At 63.9% G+C, this 21,393-nt stretch overlaps 1 protein-coding gene across 1 annotated transcript; it reads right to left on the bottom strand.

Moving 5' to 3' along the window:
- Positions 1–1,085: 1,085 nt before the first annotated feature.
- LRRC24 (leucine rich repeat containing 24) lies at positions 1,086–20,350 on the bottom strand. Its single transcript, XM_067560102.1, has 5 exons — positions 20,044–20,350; positions 8,296–8,449; positions 5,817–6,095; positions 4,584–4,752; positions 1,086–3,791 (listed from the first exon to the last, which is right to left on the bottom strand). The coding sequence occupies exons 1-5, from the start codon at positions 20,085–20,087 to the stop codon at positions 2,773–2,775; spliced, it is 1,665 nt and encodes a 554-aa protein (XP_067416203.1). The 5' UTR covers positions 20,088–20,350; the 3' UTR covers positions 1,086–2,772.
- Between the last annotated feature and the right edge of the window lie 1,043 nt (positions 20,351–21,393).

The following is a 21,393-nucleotide window of genomic DNA, read 5'->3' as shown; positions in this document are numbered from 1 at the left end:
GCCACAGGGCCCCTTGTGGGGCGGGCCTGGGTTTTTTTTTTACTCTCCCGTTCCCAATAAAGCTACAGCAAGTGCAGCTCTTCCCTCTGCCAGGCACTCACCCCAGTCAGGGAGCGGACGCTTGCTACCAGCCCACAGGCACAATTCCCTGCCCCCCCCCCCCCAGGGAAACTGAGGCCCAGAGCGGAGGCAGCATCTCACCCAGGAGATCAGTTGTAGGCAGGTGGCGTCGCCGTGTAGGGCCCAGGAGCGCAGCCGGACGAGGTGGGGGAGGTAATCACTGTTACTGGACCCGCTTCGGAGACAAACCCGGCATCACCTCCCCGCCTGGCGCCAGGCAGTCAGGGGCAGCACAGTCTAGGACTCCAGATTCCCCTCCACCCCGCACCCCACCCACTAGGCCACACTCCCCTCCCATGCCCGGGAGTAGGACGCAAGTGTCCGGACGCCCAGTCCTGCCCCCCCCCGGTGTTTAATTGCAGCGTAGACACGGGCAGGGCTCGCATGAGCGGGGCTGGGGCCGGGCTATCCCTCCCCCCCGCCCCGGGCACCCCTTGAGTCCCGGGGGAGGAGGATGCTACGCTGGGTGGGCAGCAACAGCCAGGGGCTGGGCTTCCAGCTGATGGAAGCTGTTCGCATCCAGCCTGTGCCCGGCTTTCCACGCCAGATGGGGCCAGGCTCAGTCCGGTCCAGAGCTCCTGGCTGAAGTAGGGCAGAGCTCCATGGGGCTGAGAGAGGGGCCTTCCCAGGGTGCCGGCCAAAGCAGGGGGGCGGTGACCCCATGGGAATCCAATCAGTGACCCCTCCCTGCCCGGGGCCTCGGCTGAGCTGCCAGCTGGGAGACAGCAGCATCCCCCCCGAACCCCCATCACCTCCCAGTGGGCACCAGTGTAACTCCTCCCCCCATGCACGTTACTATGCTGTGATCTACCTGGGGGTGGGGGCAGGAAGATGCCCTGAGCCTGGCTGGCCCAGAGTATGGATCAGATACTTCCCAGCTCAGGGCGGGGGAGGAAGGAGAGGGGGCCCCTGGAGAAGGTTTTGTACATATACAAACAGCTGCATCACGGTGTGGTCCCACCGAGCCATCGGCCTCACCAGCACCCTGCAGCAGGGAGTCGCACAGGTTAACGGCAGGTGGTGGGAGGATGCAGGGGCCCAGCTGGGCGGCGTGGAGACTAGCGGGGCCTCACTTCCTCTGCGCCTGCTCCCCACCAAGCCAAACCCTGGACCAAAGGGTTGGGAGCAGTGGGGGAGGGGAGACCACTGCAAGTTCATGTCCCAGGGGGTTCCCTCATGGCCAGCCCGGCTGGGCTTGGCCGCTGCCTTTGGAAAGGAGTGCAGCCCCCACAGGAGCGGATCAAAGGCCCCATTGCTTCTCCCCGCTCAGAGACAAGCACCGGGCCTGATCCTGCAAGAGGCCACGCACCCTCCAAGGCCATCGATGGCTGGATAGTGCCCCCATGTGGGGGATCCCAGGTCTGATCTTCCCCCTCTGGGCACCCCCACCCACAGCATGAGCACTGGGGGACCCACTGAGCAGATCAGCCCGATACCGGCACCGCCAGACACCGCCCTCAGCTACTTCACTGGCTCCCTTTTCATTTTGCACTCATCTGCGTGTGGGAGCTGCTCTCAGCATCTGCCTGGGCCATGCTGTGCGCCCCCTGCTCTCCCCGAGACCCCCCAGTCCCCGTGGCTGGCTGGGCCGGCGGGGGATCAGGAGCATCTCAGGGCGAGCATGGGGCAGCAGCCGTCGCCCCACGTGAGAAGGGGTCCCAAGAGCCAGACGGGGGCAGGGGCTCGACCCAGCCCGAGAGGCTGATGAACAGATTCAGCAGAGGGGCTGGGCGTGCGGGGCCGGCCGCTCGGGACTTGGGTTTCCACAGATCTGTTAGTCCCAGCGGACGGTCACGGTGGCTCAGAATCTCCTGGGCTAAGCCCGCGGGCCTGGCCGTGGGGCCCGAAGGAGGAAGCTAAGATCGCTGGGGGCACGTGTGGGCGATTGAGGCTTGGGACAGGGCTCAGACACCAAGGTTGAGGTTCTGGGCAACACCCCGGGCGCCCTGGGTAGGTTCTGGGATCTAAGCCGACGAGGATGTCCCAGAGTCCCAGAGCTAGAAACAGCCATGAGGCTTTGCCCAGCCCCGGTGGCTGGGAAGCGACGGGGTCCCCTCCGTACCGAGGGAGGCAGAAAGGGCGAGGCCAGGGCGCCACAGCCCCCGGCTCTCGCCATCACGCCCCTGTGAAAACTGCCTGGCTGATGGTGCAGGCGTGCGCGCGGGTGGAGCCAGGCCGGGCTTGGAGGGTCCTGCAAATCCGGGGCTTTTCCATTTCCCGTGACAGCGACGCAATTTTATTTCTTTTGTTTAAAAAGGCCCCCCCGGATATTCTTCCGGCTCCAGGAGACGTTTCCTTCCCTCGGCCAGGCGGACAACGCCCCGGGGGCCCTGGGTAGCTTCACAGTGTCTCTAGTCAGGCAGGGGTGGCCGGGAGCAAACAGGGGTTTCCCTGCAGTGCAGCCAGCGGGCTGGGCAGATGGCCTGTCTAATGCCTGCCCCTGGGAACCAACCATGCCCGGTGCTGGTGATGCCCTGGCATGCCTCAGCCCCTGCCAGGGCAGACAAGACTCGGCTCCCTCCCAACTTACCCCACGTCACAGAGGGGCAGCAGCGCTGTTGCCTCGACAGGGCCGGGGTCACAGCCGCACCAGAGTGGGGGGGCGTCCGCCCCACTGCCCAGCCCTAACGCCCCCCATCTCCCCGCGGCCCCTCAGCAGTGGATCTCGTAGGCGATCTGCGGCTGGAACGGGAGTCCCTGGTTGATGAATGGTTCGTTGGCCTCCCGCTCGCCCTCCCCCTCCAGGGTCTGGGTGGCCTGGTCCTGCAGCTGCTCCTGAAGTCCCAGGAAGGGCCCGGCCAGCCCCTCGGGGTCCTTGTAGGTGGCAAAGAGCGGCTTGTTGCGGTCGATGACGAACATCTCGTGGCCCCGCTCGTCGCGGTACTCCTCCAGCTGGGCGAAGGTGGTGGGCCCGTCCGAGTAGTCGTTGACGTAGAGGATGTTCTCCTCCTTCTTGGCCTGTTTCCGCTTGCGGTGCTTCCGGCAGATCATGACGGCGAGCAGCAGGGCCACGAGGGCCAGCAGCGAGATGCCCACGGCGATGGCCGTCTGCGTGGCCATGCTCAGGGCGTTGAAGTCCATGCTCTCCATGTCATAGAGGGGCTCCTGGCTGATGTCCACGGAGGCCGGGTAGGCGTGCGGGGGCCGCGCCGGTGGCTGCTGCTGCTGGGAGAGGTTGACGGAGAGCTGGAAGAGCACGCGGGCCGTGCCGCCCGGGTTGGCAGCCTCGCACTCGTACCGGCCGGCGTGAGCCACCGTGACGTTGTTGAGGAAGAGCATCCCGCTGCCCGTGTCCGAGTCGAAGCGCTCACCGCCACGGGGCTCGCTCAGCTCCGCCGTCCCGCCCGGCGACTTGGCGCTGGCCATGGCGGGGCCCGCCCGCCCGGGGGCCACCTTCCACCAGGTCACCAGCGGCTGCGGGTAGCCGGAGGCCTGGCAGGAGACCCGCAGGTCGTCCCCGAGCCGGGCCGTCACCTCCAGCGGCTCGACCTGCACCACGGGCGGGATGCAGATCAGGCTGTTCCCAGAGATGTCCACCAGGCTCTGGTAGGCCAAGCGCGGGGGCTCCGAGCACACGATCTTCTTGTCCAGCGAGCCGAGGAGACGCCGCCCTTCCTCCTTCATCCAGGCGCGGAGCCAGTGCAGCGCACAGTCGCATCGCCAGGGGTTCTCTGCCAAGGGAAGCCGGGTCAGCGTCAGTCACCGGGCCCACCACAGAGCTAGGGGCTGGCTGATGAAGAGGAACGTCCATAGGGCTGACTGCCGGGGCGGGGGAGGTAATCGGGGGGGGGAAACGGGCTGGAAATTTCAGGGAAAGTCTGGATGAAGCTGGGGGAATTTCTCTCCAAGCGAGAGCCGCGGGGCAGTACTGGAGAGGGGCTCACGGGCTGAGCACAGATGAGGGGTGCTGAGGGACAACGGGTCGCCCCTGGGGGCAGACGGGTTTTGCCTCGCCCCTCTCCAGCACATCTCAGAGAGCTTTAGCATCTCAGCCTCCCTGCCCTGGGCTCTACCACTCGATATGCTGCCCCTCAGCGAGGCCTGTCAGCTGGAGAGATGTCCTGGAACAACGCCGCCGTCGCTGGAGGACTATCCTGGGGGGGACAGCCCCCAAGCACCCCTGCCAGTCAGCACACTCTATCCCCCTGGGCAGCCCCCTGCCAGCCAATTCCCCAGGACTCGCTGCCCAAGCCAGGGCCCTGTCTGATCCCCCCAGCGGATCCCAGGGCAGGGGGGAGAGGCTGGGCTGCAGCAGGGGCCTGTCTCTGCCAGCTCCCTGCCCTGCTTGGTGGCACCAGGCCAGACGGCTGCCCAGGCCCCCAGCACCCTGAGCACTGGTGGGGGGGTCCAGCGGGGGTCTGGGGCCTGCTCACAGATCATTATTGGACTTTCCAGAGGAAGCCCTCGGTCCAGACCAGCAGATCCCCCCACCCTGCCCCGGCCTGCAGGGGGGCGATGGTTACCTGTCAGCCTCAGCACCTGCAGGCTGATGAGGGGGCGCAGGGCGGCGCGGCTGATGGTGTGCAGGTTGTTCTTGCTGAGGTCGAGCAGGGCGAGGGAGGAGAGCCCGGCCAGCGCCTGCTCCTCCAGCGTCTCGATGCTGTTCTCCTGCAGGTGCAGCTCCTGCAGCCTCTGAGACAGGGCAGGGGGAGGGAGGAAGGGTCACCTGCGATGGCCGGCGGGGAGAGCCGGGCCAGGCCAGTGGGGCTGACACCCGCCAGCAGACACGGCCTGACGCGCACGTGCAAACATGTGCAAACACGCGCAGGCACAAGCATGTGGCCCACACATCCATGCTCCGATACGCCGCCTCCCCCCCCCCCCGCAACATGCACACCCACAATGCACACCAACACATGCACGCCCGTCACACAGCAATGTGGGCGCCCGCACCCCCCAAATGACACGCACATGCCCCCACCCCACACATCCAGAACGCTGCGAGCCACTTCCCTTCACGCTGCAAGTCTCAAGAGACCCTCCCCACCCCAGAGGCGCCAGGGACCCCGGAGCATTCAGCAAACACAGAATCAGCTCGTCTCACACCCACAGAGCCGCACGCCCACCCACGAACGAATCGAGCCTCCCCCCCGGCTGGGAAACGGGTGAGCATTATCCCCATGGTACAGGGTGGGGGCGTCCGGGCTCCCGGCCGTTTCTCAGGCCGTTCCAGCCTCCTCCGTCTGTTGTGGTCAGCAGCTGAACCGGCACGCCAGCCGCAGGAGCTGCTGCCAGGTGCAGTGTGAGTCACGGCAACGGGTCCCGGCGTGGGACCGGAAGCAGCTTCCACAAACCCCAGTGCAATCACCTAGACACGAGCAGGTTCACGGCGTGTGGGCCTGGGCTGGCAGTAGGGAACCCAGGGGACCCCCCCACCCTAAAAAAAGGTAATATCCCCTCCATCCACGCACCCACATGGCTCTCGAGCCAGCCCCCCCTTGGCCGGAGTGGGCCTTGGTACCACCCTGGGGTGACCAGACAGCAAGTGTGAAAAATCAGGCTGGGGCGGGGGGGAAGAGGCGCCTGTATAAGAAAACCCCCCGAATATCGGGACCTTCCCTATACAATCGGGACATCCGGTCACGGGGCACAGCACGGAACCCCCGGGGCAGTCCTGTCAGCGCCGCTCCCGGCTGCCCGGCAGGTGCCCGGGGCTCCTTCCCCCTTGCCTCATCTGCCAGGGCAGCCCCTCTCACCGGTAGGTCGCAGAAGGTGAAATCCAGCAGCTTGGTGATCTGGTTGCCGGCCAGGTAGAGCACGCGCAGGTGCTCCAGCCCCTTGAAGACGCTGCTGTTGAGGAGGTGCACGCGGTTGCCGTTGAGGGCCAGCTCCCGCAGGTGCTGCTGGCTGCGGAAGGCGCCCGGCTCCAGCGCCGAGATGGTGTTGTTCTGCATGTAGAGGTACCGCAGGCCCCGCAGCGCCGCCAGGTCCTGCTGGTGGATCTGCGTGATGCCGTTATCCTGCAGGAAGACGGTCTGCAGGCGGGACACGGGGTGAGAGCAACGCCCTGGCACTGCCCTCCCCAGACCCCCACAACCTTCCTGCAATTACAGGAACGTCCCGGCCCCAGGGTGAGAAACAGACTCAAGGCCCCTTCAGTAACCCAGCCCAGACAAAATCGCCCCGCGTGCCAGGCCTTGGCCAAGGGCTCTCCCATACCAGCCCCAGTAATGTGGTAACTCTGGCACTAGGGCATCTGCCCAGGTGCAGGGCACCCAGTGCGCATGGGGGCATTCGAGCCGGGTTTACCCAGAATGTAAGGTCTGAGGCCGCCTTCTTTGGCTAAGCAGAACAGCAGCCATACGCTAAGAAGCAGGCGGTCACATTCCAGCTACGTTACATCAAACAACGTCCTATCGGGGAGTTAAGGAGGCGTTTCTGTCCTCAGCAGCACGTACCCCCACCAGAGAAAGAAACAGATCTTCAGCTGGTTAAAGAAACCTCTGTCTGAGAGCGTTCCCTCCGTCTGGCAAGGAACCGCTCACCCACCGCTGTGACTGTAAATGCTATGCAGCTTTCTTGTTTGGTCTTTACGGTCCCCACTTCTCTGTTGTTTGGCTGAATGATTTCTGGCCGGGTCTTTGATTGTTTCTGTCCGTTGCATAAGGAAGTGTGCACTATTGAAATCAGCTACGCTGGTGGGCTGGGACGGGTTTAAGGACTGTTTCGGAAGGGGCTAGGATTGCTGTCTGGTAGTGCTTTAGTTTCAAATGACTGGTTAAGGTACAGCTAAGCAGGACCCAAGTTAACGCTATAAACGGAGGAGGACGTTCTTTGGAACCTAACTCCAGGACACAGCTCAGATCAGAGCTGCCGGATCTCAACAGCCAGCCAACTCTATCCTGCCGAAGCTGGAGTCCCCCCGCTGATCTGATCCTGACTGCCTTAGTGGGGTGCTGAGCACTGTCTGCTTAAACCACGGATTCGGTTTGGGTGACTGTGAATAAATCGAGGACGAGGATTGGCTGTGTAAAGCTCCTTCCCGGCTCAAAGATCCTGCAAACCCGCAGAGACGCACAGCCGGAGCCCTCCGAATTGGGACTGGGTGACCCTGCGCCCTAGAGCGTGAATTGGGTAAGGGTAGGTGCCTTTCCCCCGGAGCCCTACGGACCGGGAAAGGGTGGGGGTGCCTTAAGCGAGTTATGCCTTGAGCCCCAGGGGCTGGGGTGCTCTGGAGTGTGCTTTGCGATGGGGCTGCTGCCCAGGTCACTCAGCGGATGCGGTGATTCTGCCGCTGGCCCCTTTTCAGCCAGCCCCCGGTTCCCGATACCAATATTTGCCTCATTCGCAGGCTGCGGGCAAGGCGCGTCTACACGGCCAGGGGCACAGCTACGACCCTACAGCCGCAGCGCCCCAGCGTAGACGCTTCCTGCGACCGACGGAAGGGGTTTCCCATCGATGGAGTCAATCCATCTCTCCGCACGGCAGTAGCTAGCGCGCCAGAATTCCTCTGTCGTCCCAGCGGAGCCTGCGCTGGGCTGAGGTGTTCAGGGCACGGCATGCTCCCCAGTCCGCAGCGATGCAGCCAGGTCAGTCTAACGTTTACGTGTAGACCAGTCCTGGCAACGCAGACTCTCCAGCACAACGTCTCTCCGATCCGGCCTCTCCTCTGCAGCCACACAGCTAAAACTCGCCCCCACCTCGATTACGGCAGCATCCTCCCTGACCGTGACACGTGCAGTCTTCTCCCACTCACCTCCACGCGGCAGCAAAGACCGTTCTCCTAGCTGGTCGCTTTGCCCACGGCAGCCCCTCTTTGGATCCCTGCCCTGGCTCCCCCCTCCCTAGCGCATCAAACGTGAGCCGCTCGTCTTCACTTGGACAGCAGCTCGGCCCGGGTGCATTGAGCCAACGGCCTGCCACGGGCCAGTATTGTATCCTTGTATCCCCCCGTCTGTATCCAGCTGTCGCGGCTTGCCCTACACTTCGTCTGTAAGCTCTCTGGGGCAGGGACCGGCTTTTTAGTCTGTCTGTAAAGCACCTAACGCAGTGCTGGCCCGGGCCATGACTCAAACTCCTGGGCACCACCATAATACAAAAGGACACCTGGCTTGTATCCCTGACCTTGGGCTGGTCCCTCCCCCCCTCTATGCCTCAGTTTCCCCCTACATAGAAGGGGATAATGGACCCTTTCCCCTCTCCCAAGGGAGATTGGCTGGGTGGGCCCGACTGTACCTGGGTGGAGGGGTGGATGCTGGCTGGGATTTCCTGGAGGCCGAGGGAGCCGCACTCCACGGTCATGCTGTAGCATCGGCAGGTGGCGGGGCAGCCGTTGGTCCTGAGTGCCAGCAGGCCCAGCAGGAGGACGAGCAGGGCCATGTTAGACCAGCTGCCAAAGGGACAGAAAGCAGGGGCTGAACATCACCGCTCCACAACAGATCCCCCACCACGCACCCCACCGAGCTGGGACTAGAACCAGGAGCCCCAGCTCCAAGCCCAGCACGCTCACCCACTGAGCCAGGGGAGCGCCTCCCCAGCCCAGCCCAGCCCAGCCCAGCCCAGCCGTCGGGCCCCGTTCCTGGGCGCTGAGCTAACCACGAGAGGGTGATGCTCACTTGCGAGTCTGACCCATCCACCCCCAACCCAGGGACCCTACCCCGGTGAGACGGTCCAGAGCGGAGGTCTACAGGCTGGTGAGCGGCCCAGAGCAGCTCCCCCGGGGAGGGAGCAGGTAGGGGCGCAGGCAACGGCGCGGGAAACACGGAGTCCGAGCGGCCGGGCAAACGGGGGAGCCGGCTCCCAAGGGACAGGCTGGAAGATGTTTCCAGCTGGGTGGGCCGGAGGCTGGAGCCGAGACAGCAGGACAGAGCCCGGCCCCCAAGCCTGGCCAGGACCCGATCGCTCGTCCATTGGGCGCATTGCGCTGGAAACCCCGTCTGACCCAGCCCAGCTCCTTCACCCAGCCGAGCATCATCCCCCCAGCCTGCCCTCCCCGACCCCCAGCCCTGAGCACCGCTCCCCCCCCCAGCCTGCCCTCTGCAGCCCCACACCCCAGGACCTCATCCCAGCTCCTCTCCCCCCCCTTCCCTGCTCTGCAGCCATTTCAACAGACAGTTCCTGGGCTCAGCCCTGCAGCAGGATCGGGCCCTTTGCTTGGCGCCAACGCGAGGCCGGGCTGACAGCCCTGAGCCCGCCGGCCCCGGGGCGCCCCACAAGAGGCAGAGCGAAGGGGCTCAGCCGCAGGACCCAGTCTGTCCACAGCCTCCCGGCAGAGACTGCAGCGAGCCCCCTTCAAACCTGCCCCGGGGGCATCCTCTGAGCTAGGCCCATGCCCCGGGGGCCCCGCGGAGCCATGCTGCGCTCTCCTTTTCCCACCTGTGGGGCCCGTCTTCAGGGGACGCAGCTCGGCGGGGCCCCCGGGCTGGATACCAGCTGCTGGAGACCGGGGGAGCCGTGGTCACGCGGTGCCGGACCTCACGGAGACAGGGCCGCAGGAGACGCTCCCCGGCAGCGAGGTCTTTCCGGCTGCGGCGCGTCCCCTCCGCCAGGCGCCTGGTGCCACCGTCCCTGCCCCCGAGCCAGCAGAGGCAGCTCAGCGCCTCCTAAACCCATTAGAGGCTTTGGCTCCCATCTCAAGCAATCAAGCAAAGCCCGCGAACGTCAGCGGCCCCCCCAGCAGAGTCCTGCCTCCTCCCTAGCCCCCCAGCAGCCACCGGCCCAGCCCAGGGGAGGAGAGGCGACTGCTCACGGCTGACAGGTGCCGGGGCGGCCCTAGACACCAAAGAACTTCACAGCAGGCGCGGCATCGGGGGCAAGGGGCGTCATGCCAGCTGCTGCCCACGGGGCAGAAGGGGTCTCCCTGGCCCGTCCCATCTGCTGAGATTCCCCCATTATGGTGCAGGCCGCGTATCCAGACAGACGTCAGCTCACTGAGCATCCTTCAGATGGCGAAGACTCCCCAGGCCCCAAGCGCCAGCACTCACCCCCATGCCAGGCTACCCGTCTTCCCTGATGCACAACCCTGGGGTCCCAGCACCGGGAGGGCTCCGGGGAGCCGGGTTCAATTCCTGCCTCTGCCACTGACTCCCCGTGTGACCCTGGGAGAGTCACTTACTCTGCAGCAGTGGGAAAGGAAGGGAACCACCCTCACCTCCCCGGGAGGATGAATCCACGTTTGCCACGGTTTGTTCAACAGACTTGGGAGACCTTTAATGGTGCCAACGGGCAGTACAGGCTGGGCCGCAGAGCTGGAGGGAACCCCTGGGTCGCTGTGCGCCCAGCAGTCCCAGCAGAGAGCCCCTTTGATCCCCATTTCAGCCCAGCCCCAGCTCCTGCAGGCACCCCAGGGCCCCAGCAGTCTCTGCATACAGGAGCCAGAGCCGGGCTTCCCTCGGCCAGCCGAGCGCAGGGGCTTTCGGCACAGGCGCAGCCATTCGAAGGGCAGCTGGCACGTTCCAATGTGATGGGCTGGTGCCGGCGCCCCCCGGCCCCCAGGCAGGTCTCTGCCCAGCCGCTCGGCTCTGCTCCTTCAGCCAGTCTCAGGGCAAGCGTCTGGCACAGTCGGGTGAGAGCAGGGCAGCGAATCCAGCCTGCTGGGGAGCCCCGTCCAAACGCCGCCCACACCCTGCAGGCCCCAGGCTCTGCGTACAACTGCGCTGAGGACCCAATTTGATTTGCAAGCTGACCCCGTGCCCCCTTCCCCGCCAGCGCCCCACAACGCACAGCTCGGAGCTGTGCAGCTCCCTCCCTCCCTCTGCTCTGGAGCCGTCCCAGAAGGACCGACTGTACGGCTGCCGGAGCTGCCAGTGCCCGGGGCAGGCTGGCACGGATCTAAAACGAATCAGTGCAATCTCCAGAGCGCAGCGGGAGGCCGGCTGAGACTACAGTTCCCAGCATGCACTGCAGCTAGCCCCTGTCGCCCCAGCAGGCTGCACCCCCCGTATTAAAGGCCAGGCTCTGTTCGATGCCATTAAAAATGCAGGCATCATTTGGGCCCAGGCGGGGGTCCCCGTCTGCCTGGCACCCGGGTGCCCTGATCCAGCACATGCGCGCGCTCCAGCGCTTCCTGAATTGCCTCCCAGTCCCTTTAAGGCTTAACGAACAACAAGCAGGCTCGGCGTGATTAAAATTTCAGCCCAAGCCCGTGGCAGGCGCCCTCCATCTGCGCCCCAGCTGCTGAAGCAGAGAGGCAGGAACCTCGCTGGTTTCGTGCGGCTTTCACCAGCGCAGGCCCGGGTCACCGCCTGCAGTGCCCGACTAGGGACGATCCCACTGGCACGTGGGGGGCATCAGAACAAGCCAGAGAGGTTGGGCAGGGGGGCCCGGTTCCCTGTGCAGGGTGGGAAGCTGCGGAAGTGACCCATGCAGACACGCTGCTGCCGTGGGGGGATGCATGCAGGCTCCGGCCGGGGTCTGGCGCCACCCAGCTCAGCGTGGGCGGGGGGTGGAGTTTGGGGGCATTAATCCACCCCCGCCACCCTGCCATCCAGCCCTGCTGAGAGCAGAGTACAGCACCAGGAGCCCCGGCCCCCCATCGGCACACGCGCTCCCCCCATTACTCTCCCCGGGAGCAACGCCAAGGCAGACAGTCCTAAAAAACAGTAGGGCAGAGACCCCAGCGCTGAGACGGCCCCAGTTTCTCTGCAGCTCAGCTCCTGTCTCTAGCCCGAGGCCACCCCTCGGCACGCTTTCACCAGGAGCAGGCCAGGATCCCACTGCACAACCCTGCTGGGAGGAGGTGCCTTCGCTTGCTGCTTTGTGCTCTGCTGGCAGAGACCTTTGGGGTCCCACCCCTTCGCTCCCCCCAGGTGCCAGGCGGGCACAGCACCAGCCAAGCCCTTTTTGTTCCTGGGGGCGGCAGCGCTGCATCGTCACACAGCTGGGCTGCATCCTGCGTGAGCGACCAGGGAATCATGGAAGACGAGGGTTGGAAGGGACCTAGGGGTCATCTAGTGCAGTGTGTCTCAACCACCCGTCCATGGACCAGCACCTGTCCCTGAGATCGCCCTGACACAGTTTAGGAAGGCAGCAAGCTGGTCCCTGGTATCCAAAAGGTTGAGAAACACTGATCTAGCCCAACCCCTGCTCACAGCAGGACCAACCCCAACTAAACCATCCCAGCCAGGGCTTTGTCAAACCGGGCCTTAAAAACCTCTAAAGATGGAGATTCCAGCACCTCCCTAGGTAACCCATTCCAGTGCTTCACCACCCGCCTAGTGACAAAGGTTTTCCTAATATCCAACCTAGGCCTCCCCAACTGCAACTTGAGACCATTGCTCCTTGTTCTGTCATCTGCCACCACCGAGAACAGCCTAGCCCCATCCTCCCTGGAACCCCCTTTCAGGTAGTTGAAGGCTGCTATCAAATCCCCCTCACTCTTCTCTTCTGCAGACTAAACAAGCCCAGTTTCCTCAGCCTCTCCTCATAAGTCTTGTGCTCCAGCCCCCTAATCATTTTTTTGCCCTCCGCTGGACTCTCTCCAACTTGTCCACATCCTTTCTGTAGTGGGGGGCCCAAAACTGGACACAAGACTCCAAATGTGGCCTCACCAGTGCCGAATAGAGGGGAATAATCACTGCCCTCCATCTGCTGGCAATGCTGCTACTAATGCAGCCCAATATGCTATTAGCCTTCTTGGCAACCAGGGCACACTGCTGACTCATATCCAGCTTCTTATCCACTGTAACCCCCAGGTCCTTTTCTGCAGAACTGCTGCCTAGCCCATCGATCCCCAGCCTGTAGCAGATGTTCTTGGAACAACATCGCCTGGTGGAAGAATCCAAAGCCCTCTCTCCGACAGCACCTGCCTAGCCATGTATTTACCTCCGCAATCCGATGGTCCCTCCCTTTTCCCTCCTGGGCCTTTTCCTTCAGCAGGAGGACGGAGGAGAACACCCCTTGCACCATTTGATCCTCAGACTCCTTTGATGGCCCCACCCAATGCCCAGAGGCCGGCTCTGACAGGCCGGGGCTCAGCCGTGCAGGGTGCACTGGCCCCCGTGAGTGCCTAGCATTACCCACGCTCACCCTCTAGGTCCCACTCCAGGAGGGAGGAGAATCACGCAGGAGGCGACAAGGGGGGGCTAAGCGGGGGACAGGAACACAGTGGAGCAAAGGGAAAGGGGAGGCTGAATAACCGCGGCAACTAGGTGACCCGGAGACGTCTTGGGCTGTGCAGCCCCCTCCCACTGGGCACCCCTTGCTCGGGTGACTCACAGCCAGACTGGGCAGGTTGCAGGGGACGCTTCTGCACTGACTCCCAGGGAGCAGACCAGGCTCGGGGCCCAAAATGGCTTTTCCACAGCACTGAGCTGGGATTCGATTGCTGCCTCTGCCACCGACTTCCTTCGTGACCTTGGGCCCATCACTTACGCTCTCTGTGCCTCAGTTCCCCTCTGTACAAATGGGGGAAGAGAACCCGGCCATTAGTCCGGGAGCTCTTCAGGGCAGGGATCGTCTCACTGTGTGCTGCTGAGCACCATGGAGCACCACTGCACCCGTCCAACGCAAACCAAACAAACAAGAGACCAGCTGAGAGCTTTCTGCCCCATCTCCCGCCGCCGGGGGGAGCCAGCCCCCGTCAGAAACACAGGGCAGGACGCCTGCCCCTACAGCCCTCTGGGAAGGGTAAAAAATCACAGTCGTTGAAGGGGAAAAAAACCCTAAAACAGAAACCGACAGGGATCAGACAACACAGCCACAAGCGACCACGGATCCCTCTCCGGACCCCTCAGCTCCAAGCCCCCCAAGCTGCAGCGCCCCACAACCCCGCTCAGGCCCCAAACACTCAGGGGGCCAGAGCAGCTGCTAAGAGAGCCAGAGGCGAGTCCCCGGGAACAGTGACGCTAAGACAAGAAGTTGGACACTGCAGCTCCCTGCACGGAAGGGACAGGCTGGCAGCTGCCCCCCCCTCACAGCCACCAAAGCCGTGGCAGGACTCAGTGCCCAGGGGCAGCCCAGAGAGGAGCGTCCGCGCCGGCAGCTGGGCACAGGAGAGACGGAGACACGGACGCCATCTGCTCCAGCACCCAAGGGAGAGATTCCCCCGGCGGGAACAGGCGTCAGAAACAACGCCCCTCAGAGAAGCGGGGAGGAGAGACGGTGCCCGGCTCTGGGCATCCCGGCCTCCGGCCAGAGGCCACCAGCGGGGCTGGGCCGGGTTTCTGGGCTGCTATCCCAGCGGGTAAAGGCAGCCTCAGCCTCTGCCCCACGGAGCAGCTGAGTCGCCACCAGCCAAAGGGACCCTCCACCCGACGCAGAGACTTTGATTGGGGGTGACTGTGGACGCGACAGCTGGGGGGGGGGCGGTTAAAGGCATGACGGGGGCAGTGGGAGTTGATAAGGTGACGCCCAGGCAGGGGGGTAGGGGGCACCGAGGGCAGGACACCGGGGCGGCTGGGATGGGGTTGTCGGGGTGTGACAGCTGGGTGACGGGTGCCAGCAGGGGCGTTGTGAGCCGGTGACGGCGTGACACTTGAGGCGGGGGGGAGGGGGGGGTTTGACGGCATGACCCCCCGCAGGCAGCCCCACGGCAGGGGAATCACAGGGGGTTACTAGCAGCTTTGGCCTCTTTACAGCGGGTTTCATGGCGTATTTAAAGAGCGCCAAATAATTCCAAAGCTGCTTACCGGGCGGGGGATTAGCCACTGGCAGCGGGAGCGGGGCCCGCAAGCACCTGGAGGCCGGCAGGGCTTATCCCTGTGGGGAGCTGGGTCTGTGCATGGCCTGGGGCAGTGGGGTGCAGGGAAGGGGGCTGTGTGGAATGACTGTGCGCATCAGGGCTATTGATCCCCCGGGAAGGAGGGACCGGAGGCAAAGGGAGGGGACGTGCCCAGAGGCGCACGGAACGTTTGTGGCAGAACCAGGAATAGAACCCAGGAGTCAGAAGGGGGGGGGGGGGGCAAAGGGGAACGCTAGCTCTCTGCAGGGGGAGCGGAAAGGCAGGGGGGTCCTTTCAGCGAACACTGCTCAGCTGCCAGGAGCCTGGACTGCAGGTGGGCGGGGAGCAGGGAGGGGCCAGCGAAGAAAAGGTCAGTGCATCCCTCACACCACCACCAGCACCCGGCCCCAGACACCCGGCTGCCCTGCAGCCTGCAGGAGAGGGGGAGGCATGGCAGGGAAAGAGCCCACCCACCTCCAGAGGCAAACCAAGGCAGGCAGCACCCGCAACCTTGGGTGCAAGGCAGAGAGGAGGATGGGTGCCAGGCTGGAAGCCCCCCAGAGCCGGCCGGCCCCCCACTGGGCGTTGCTCACCCAGAGACGTGGTGATCTCCAGCGTGGCAAAGGCCCAGTGCAGTGAGGGCGTCCTTGAGCCAGGCCCTGCAACCCTTTGGTCCAGTTCAGGGCCATCCTAACAGCAAGGTGCTGCTGCAGGATCTGCCACACAGAGTCAGGGGCAGAGCCCCCCGGTGTCCTGGCTCCCAGCTCCCCCCTGCTCTAACCACTGAATCAGACTGCCTCCCTCGTCCGGACACCTTCAGGGGCCAGCACAGAGAGAGACGGGCCATTTCTCCCAGCCCACCCACAAGCTGCCCACCCCGTGGGAGGGAGAACCAACGCCAGGTTGGCACCGCATGCGGCTGCCACCTTGACTCCGGATACCACAGGGACAGCATCACCAGCGCCACGTGCTCCAAAGCCACCAGTCGGCCCCAGGAGATCACGAGACCGGCTCAGAAGCCAGGAGACTTTTTAAAATGATAAAATGCGGGGCCTTGTCATTCACCTGCAGGTTTGAGCTGTTGGGGCTGCGTGCGTGCGTGCGTGTGTGAGTGAGTGAGTGACACGACACTTTGGGTTTTTCACCAGGGCCAGGAGGGGTTTTGTTTTGTTTTATTAATTAAAGCAAAGTCTCCCCTAGGCACCTGAGTGCAGCGAAGCGGGACTTGAGGAAAAAAACAAGTTGCAATTAAAATCACGAGAGCTGTAGAGAGAGCGCGCGTGTCCGTCCGTCCGCCCACGGGGAATGGCGCTGGTGCACACCGGGGAGTGCGCACTGGCGCACAGAAGGGAGTGCGGTGGCGTGTGACTGTTTTGGCGCGCACTGCCGCGTCCCGTTGTGCCTGCGTTGGGACAGGGGTGCTGGCGGGTGCATCGGAGCAGCGGGTGTTCTTTGAGACGTGGGCGTACGTTGGAGCACGAAGGGGAGTTTCAGCACGGCGCTGTGTCTTTGGTGTGGGCTGGCACACGTGCCGATGGGGCTGCGTGCGCTTGAGCGTGGGTGTGTTTGCGTGTGTGCTGGAGCGTGAGTGTGGGTGCATGCACGAGCATTGTGTGCACGCTCCCAAGGGCAGGGGGCCCGCGTCCCTCATGTCGGGCCCCCCGCGTCCCTCATGTCGGAGCAAAGGCACGCGCCTGCTTTCGACGGAAGGGTGCTGCTGGGAGCCTGCCGCCTGCGGGCGCGGCTCCAGAACGCCGGAGTAGCTCCGACAAGAAGCAGGCAGGTAGCTCGGCGAAGTGGAGCAGCCGGGTGGGGGGGAGCTCCCAGGAGTTTCCCATCAGCTTCTCTGCCTGACCTGCCTTGTGCGGCACGCGAGCTTTGCACACCCGGACGTGTGAACTCACAGCTCTCTCACAGCCGGTCGCGCTCGCAAACAAAGCAAGTTCGGTGGCGTCCACAAACCGTCCCAGCTGGGTTCACACCTTGCGCACCAAGGGGCTCGTGCAGAGGTTGGCCCACTGAGCACCCCCCGCCCCATCAGATAACCAAGACTTGTCCGTACGGGGCAGCTAGCCGATTCCACCAGCGCTGGACGAGAACATCGGCCCTGGGGGCGGCTCCTCGTCAGACGGCTCTGGCTCTGTCTGGATCGGCCACTGGCACAGAACTGAGCGTTCCCTCCGACCCAGAGCTTTGCTTCTGATCCACCCGGGCGGCTCCGCTGAGCCGAGGAGAAACCACACAGCCTCTTCAGGAGGCGGAGGCTGACACTGGACCCAGGAGAGGCTCCGGTCATTGGTACTAGGCTGGGAATTCGTCTATTCCCAGCGCCGCCACTGACCTGGGAAAATCATCTTTGGGCCTCTATTTCTCCTCTGCCAAGGCAGACAGAGCACCAGCTGCGTGGGGCAGGGCCTGTCTCTTGTACAGCACCTAGCACAGTGTGGGGCTCCAATCTCAAGCCCTACACTGATACTCACAACCACCCGCCCTGGGATTTAAACACACCGTCCAGGGTTCAAAACAAAGGAAAGATCAGAGCTTGTGCCCAGAGAGTGCCTGGGGCACCTTCACGGTCCTACAGGCACTGGCAGATCACATCACAACACACACAGGATCTGACTAAGGAGACACAACTTTCCCATGAAAGGCTCCCACAATACTAGACACGGGCTATAGCCCGTCATCCACCCACCACTGCAATGCAGCCACCTCTGGGGTAGAACATCTCAGCCATGTAATGGTGCAATACTACACAGCAGTTTCGGACTGGAAGTGAGGAGAAAGCCCACAGCCAATTGCAACTGCAGGGGAAATGGTGGGGGCAGGGTGGGGAGTGATTGAGCTACCAGTCTGGCTGGGACACTAACGCCCCATTGTCTGCAGCTAACAGGGCGTGGGCCAGCGCAAGGGCCAGAGACAGGAACAGCTGAGTTCTCTTACCAGCACTGACACCAACGCACTCTGTGACCCTGGGCTGGGCAGGTCCTGTGCCTGCTCTGTGCCTCAGTGTCCCCCTCTGTGAAAATGGCTAACAATACCGTCTCCGATCTCACTGCTACACTCTCGAGGCTGCTTCCTGTCCCTCTTGCAGGGCTTCTCCCAGCCTGTGCTCGGAACAAACTCCTGATCCACTTGCTCCGAGGTGGCTCCGATGTGGCTGGAGCCGCCCTGTGCAACAAGGGCTTGGGCTACCTACCGGTGAGATGTGGCGGTACGGTTGACGTAACCGGTGCAAGACCAATACAAAGCCTCCTGCCACCAGGGAACGTAACAAATCTACATGGAATTACAGAGTGACAGCGAGGCTAGAACCAGACCTGCATGCGCTGAAGGAGAATCTCCATTTGCTGTTGACAGTACAGAGTCTATGACACACAGCTGAACAGCTCTGACTCAATGCACTAGAGGGCAGTGGCGATCACATGTACCCAGGCCAATCTCTTACAGTAGTATCGTTATTATCATCATAGTCCAGCTGCAGGCCAGTGACTTACCGACGGACTCCCTGGCGCGCAGGGAATCAGACCACCAGGGGCGGGCGTGACCCCAGGTCCGTCGCCAGCTGAGCCGGCGGGCAAGGCAGAGCGAGACTGTCCCAGACTGTCAAGGCCTCAGCTCCCGCCGCCATAGCCCCCCGACAATCCAGCCCCAACGGTTGTTGCCATCAGAGAGCTGATGGCCAGTCCCCCCTGCGGCCCTGCGTGGGCCTCCGCCCATGTCCTGAGGGGCGTCCTCATCACAGCCTGTGATCACAACCTCATCACAACGTGGCCCTGCAGCCGGCAGCCTGGATGAGCCATGAGGATGGGGTGCTGCCAGGGCCAGGCCTTGCACTACTACTGCCTGGGCTGCGTCTGCCCTGGGGATCGGAGGACGGCCACCAACGCGGCCCCTTTCACCGGCAATAAATCCACATAACACCTTCCTCGCCAGGCAGGCCAGCCGGCCGGCAAACTGCCATCAGCCAACGCATCTGCACCCTGTAACCGTCTACAACCAGCACCGTGTGGTTAAAGCAACGAAGGGTCTTCACGCCCCACACGCACAGACCCTGCCTTTTCGGCAAGGAGACTCTCCTCAGCCGTTAGCAGTACGGGGCTTGTGACACAGCTGGGCAGATCTGAGTCCATCCCCTCCCGCCCCACCCCTGAGATCAGTGGTGTGTTCATGCACCCACATGCCGTGACACGCCACCCAGGACAGAGAGCTCGTCTCCGCACTCTGGACCCACACACTCACATCCCAGAGTGTAGGGTGTCAGCTGCCTGTGCCCCCGCCAGCGGAGATGGACTAGGGGGATGCAGGCCGGGAGGGAGGGGTGTGGTGTGGTATGGAGGGAGAGATCAGCACCAGCCATCCCCCATGCCCAGAATTCCCTAGGGCCCTGTACCCGGGTCAGCCCTGATGACTGGGTGCACACCCCAAGCAGGGAGCCAATGCAGGCCTGCACGGCTGGGAGAGGATGTCGCCAGCGGGCTTGTGTTTCTCCTACCCCCTTGCAGGGAAGCGTGGGTGAGCCACTGATTCCGGGCCTACGGCCAGCTCAGTGCCAGGAGCCCACCGCCCCTGGCTCAGGGCTGATGCCACAAAAAAGGGTGGCAAAGCTGAGGGGGGGGGATCCCAGCCCACCCCTTTCAGGGACCCTGTCTCCTCCCTTTTGGCTTTTCCCATCCTCCCTGAACCTCTGTGCCCACCGACCTCCAGTCCCAGTCCTACCCCCCCACCCCCCACACACACTTTATTCTCCCTGTGCCCCCACCCAGCCCCTGGACCATCCCAGGAGCCGGACTCCCCCCCCATCAAGCACCCCCGATCCCCGGCACCAGCACAGCCCCGCGGCGACCCCTGGGCTCAGTGGGGCTGCCTGGGGGGCAGATCGCAGCCCGCCTGGGGCTCCCCGAGCCGCCTGAAGCCGGGCCGAGCCGAGCCATGCCCGGGGGCCGAGCGCAGCGCAGGGGCGGCCGGAGCCGGGCTCCCCGCGGGCAGCGGGCGCTGGGGCAAGACGCGGGGGCCCAGCCGGTGCCCGGGGACAGCCGCGCTCGGGGACCGACCCCCCCCCGGGGGCCCCGAGGCCAGGGCGTGCCGTGGGGGGAGCACGGCCCCATCCGCCCCCCCTTACAGGCGGGATTTGCCCCCCGGGCCAGAGCCGGGGAGAGAACCCAGGAGTCCGGGCTCGGGGGGGGGGGGGCTCCTCCTCCCACCCCCTCGCCGCTCGCCCAGCAAGTGACCTCAGCCGGGGGGGGGGGTCTGCTGCCCCCCCAACCGGCCCCACCCCCACTCAGCACCTGGGGCGCAGCCAGCCCCTCCCCCGGCGGGCTCACCTGGGCGGCCGGGCTGTGCGGCCAGCGCTCCCGGTCCATGGCATCCGCCCGGCGCCCGCGGGCCCCCAGTGCCCAGCGCGCCGGGCCCGGCTGCAGGGGGCGGCGTCCCGGGACCGCGGGCGGGCGGGGCGGGCTCTGGGCGGCCCCTCTGCGCCTCTGGCTCCCCGCGGCTCCGAACCGAAGCGAAGCGAAGCCGGCCCGCAGCCCCGGCCCGCTGCCTTCGGACCCGATTGGCGGCACCGGCTGACATCAGCCCGGGCTCGGCCAACCGCGGGCCTGCGATGTGATGTCACGCTCCGGAGCCCGCCAGCGGTCCTACACACACACACAGCCACGGAGAGACACACACAGACACACACACACACACACACAGACACAGACACGGACACACACACACACAAACAGCCACAGAGACTTGGAGACACACACAGCCACAGCGACACACAGACACAGAGACAGATACACACACACACAGAGACACACAGCCACAGAGACTCGGACACACACACACAGACACGGAGACACACACACACAGAGACAGGGAGACAAACACACACACAGCCACAGCGACACACAGACACAGAGACAAACAGCCACAGAGACTCGGAGACACACACAGCCACAGAGACACACACACACAGAGACACACAGACAGAGACACACACACAGAGACCCACAGAGACACACATGGGTCACAGAGATACACACAGAGATGACACACACACACACAGATTACAGACACACACTGGGCTCACGCGTGCGTGCACACACACACAGCCACACACACACATAAATCTCACAGAGAGAGAGAGATCACAGAACACTCAGAGACCCTACACACAAACCAACACTGAGATCACACACACACACACATCTGTCCTCTGTGGTGTGCGGGAGCCCAGGGCTGGGAGCAGAGGACAGCCCCAGCAGAGACTCCCGGCCCCACTGCCCCCTAAGCACTGGGGCTGGATGAACAGACAGATGGGTGTGTAGCAGGATACCCAGCTAGAGATGTACCTGTGGGAATACAGATGGGGATGGGTGGGTGGAGAGCTGAGCATGGACTGAGCGAGATTTAGGTTGACCATGACCCATCAGGCAGCAGAGCAGCCCCCCAGGGGTGGGCGGAGAACCCCCGGCCACTCATTTGTCCCTCACCTTTCACCCCTCTCTGCCCACCCTCGCCCATAACGCGTCCCACGTTCTCCAGTGGAGTCACCATTTGGCTGAATCGTGCCTGGTCCGCGCGCAGGCTGAGGTCGAGCCGTTTCGGTTGGACACGCGGGTCACGCGCCATTTTTTTCTCTTCCCTGACCCGGCAAGCGCGCCCCTGAGGTCAGGTTTCGGGCT

This window comes from Emydura macquarii, unplaced genomic scaffold (genome assembly GCF_026122565.2).
Source record: "Emydura macquarii macquarii isolate MOO-44397 ecotype Brisbane River unplaced genomic scaffold, CSIRO-AGI_Emac_v2 contig_2246, whole genome shotgun sequence".
NCBI lineage: Eukaryota > Metazoa > Chordata > Testudines > Chelidae > Emydura > Emydura macquarii.
This window is presented reverse-complemented; position numbering and strand designations above follow the sequence as displayed.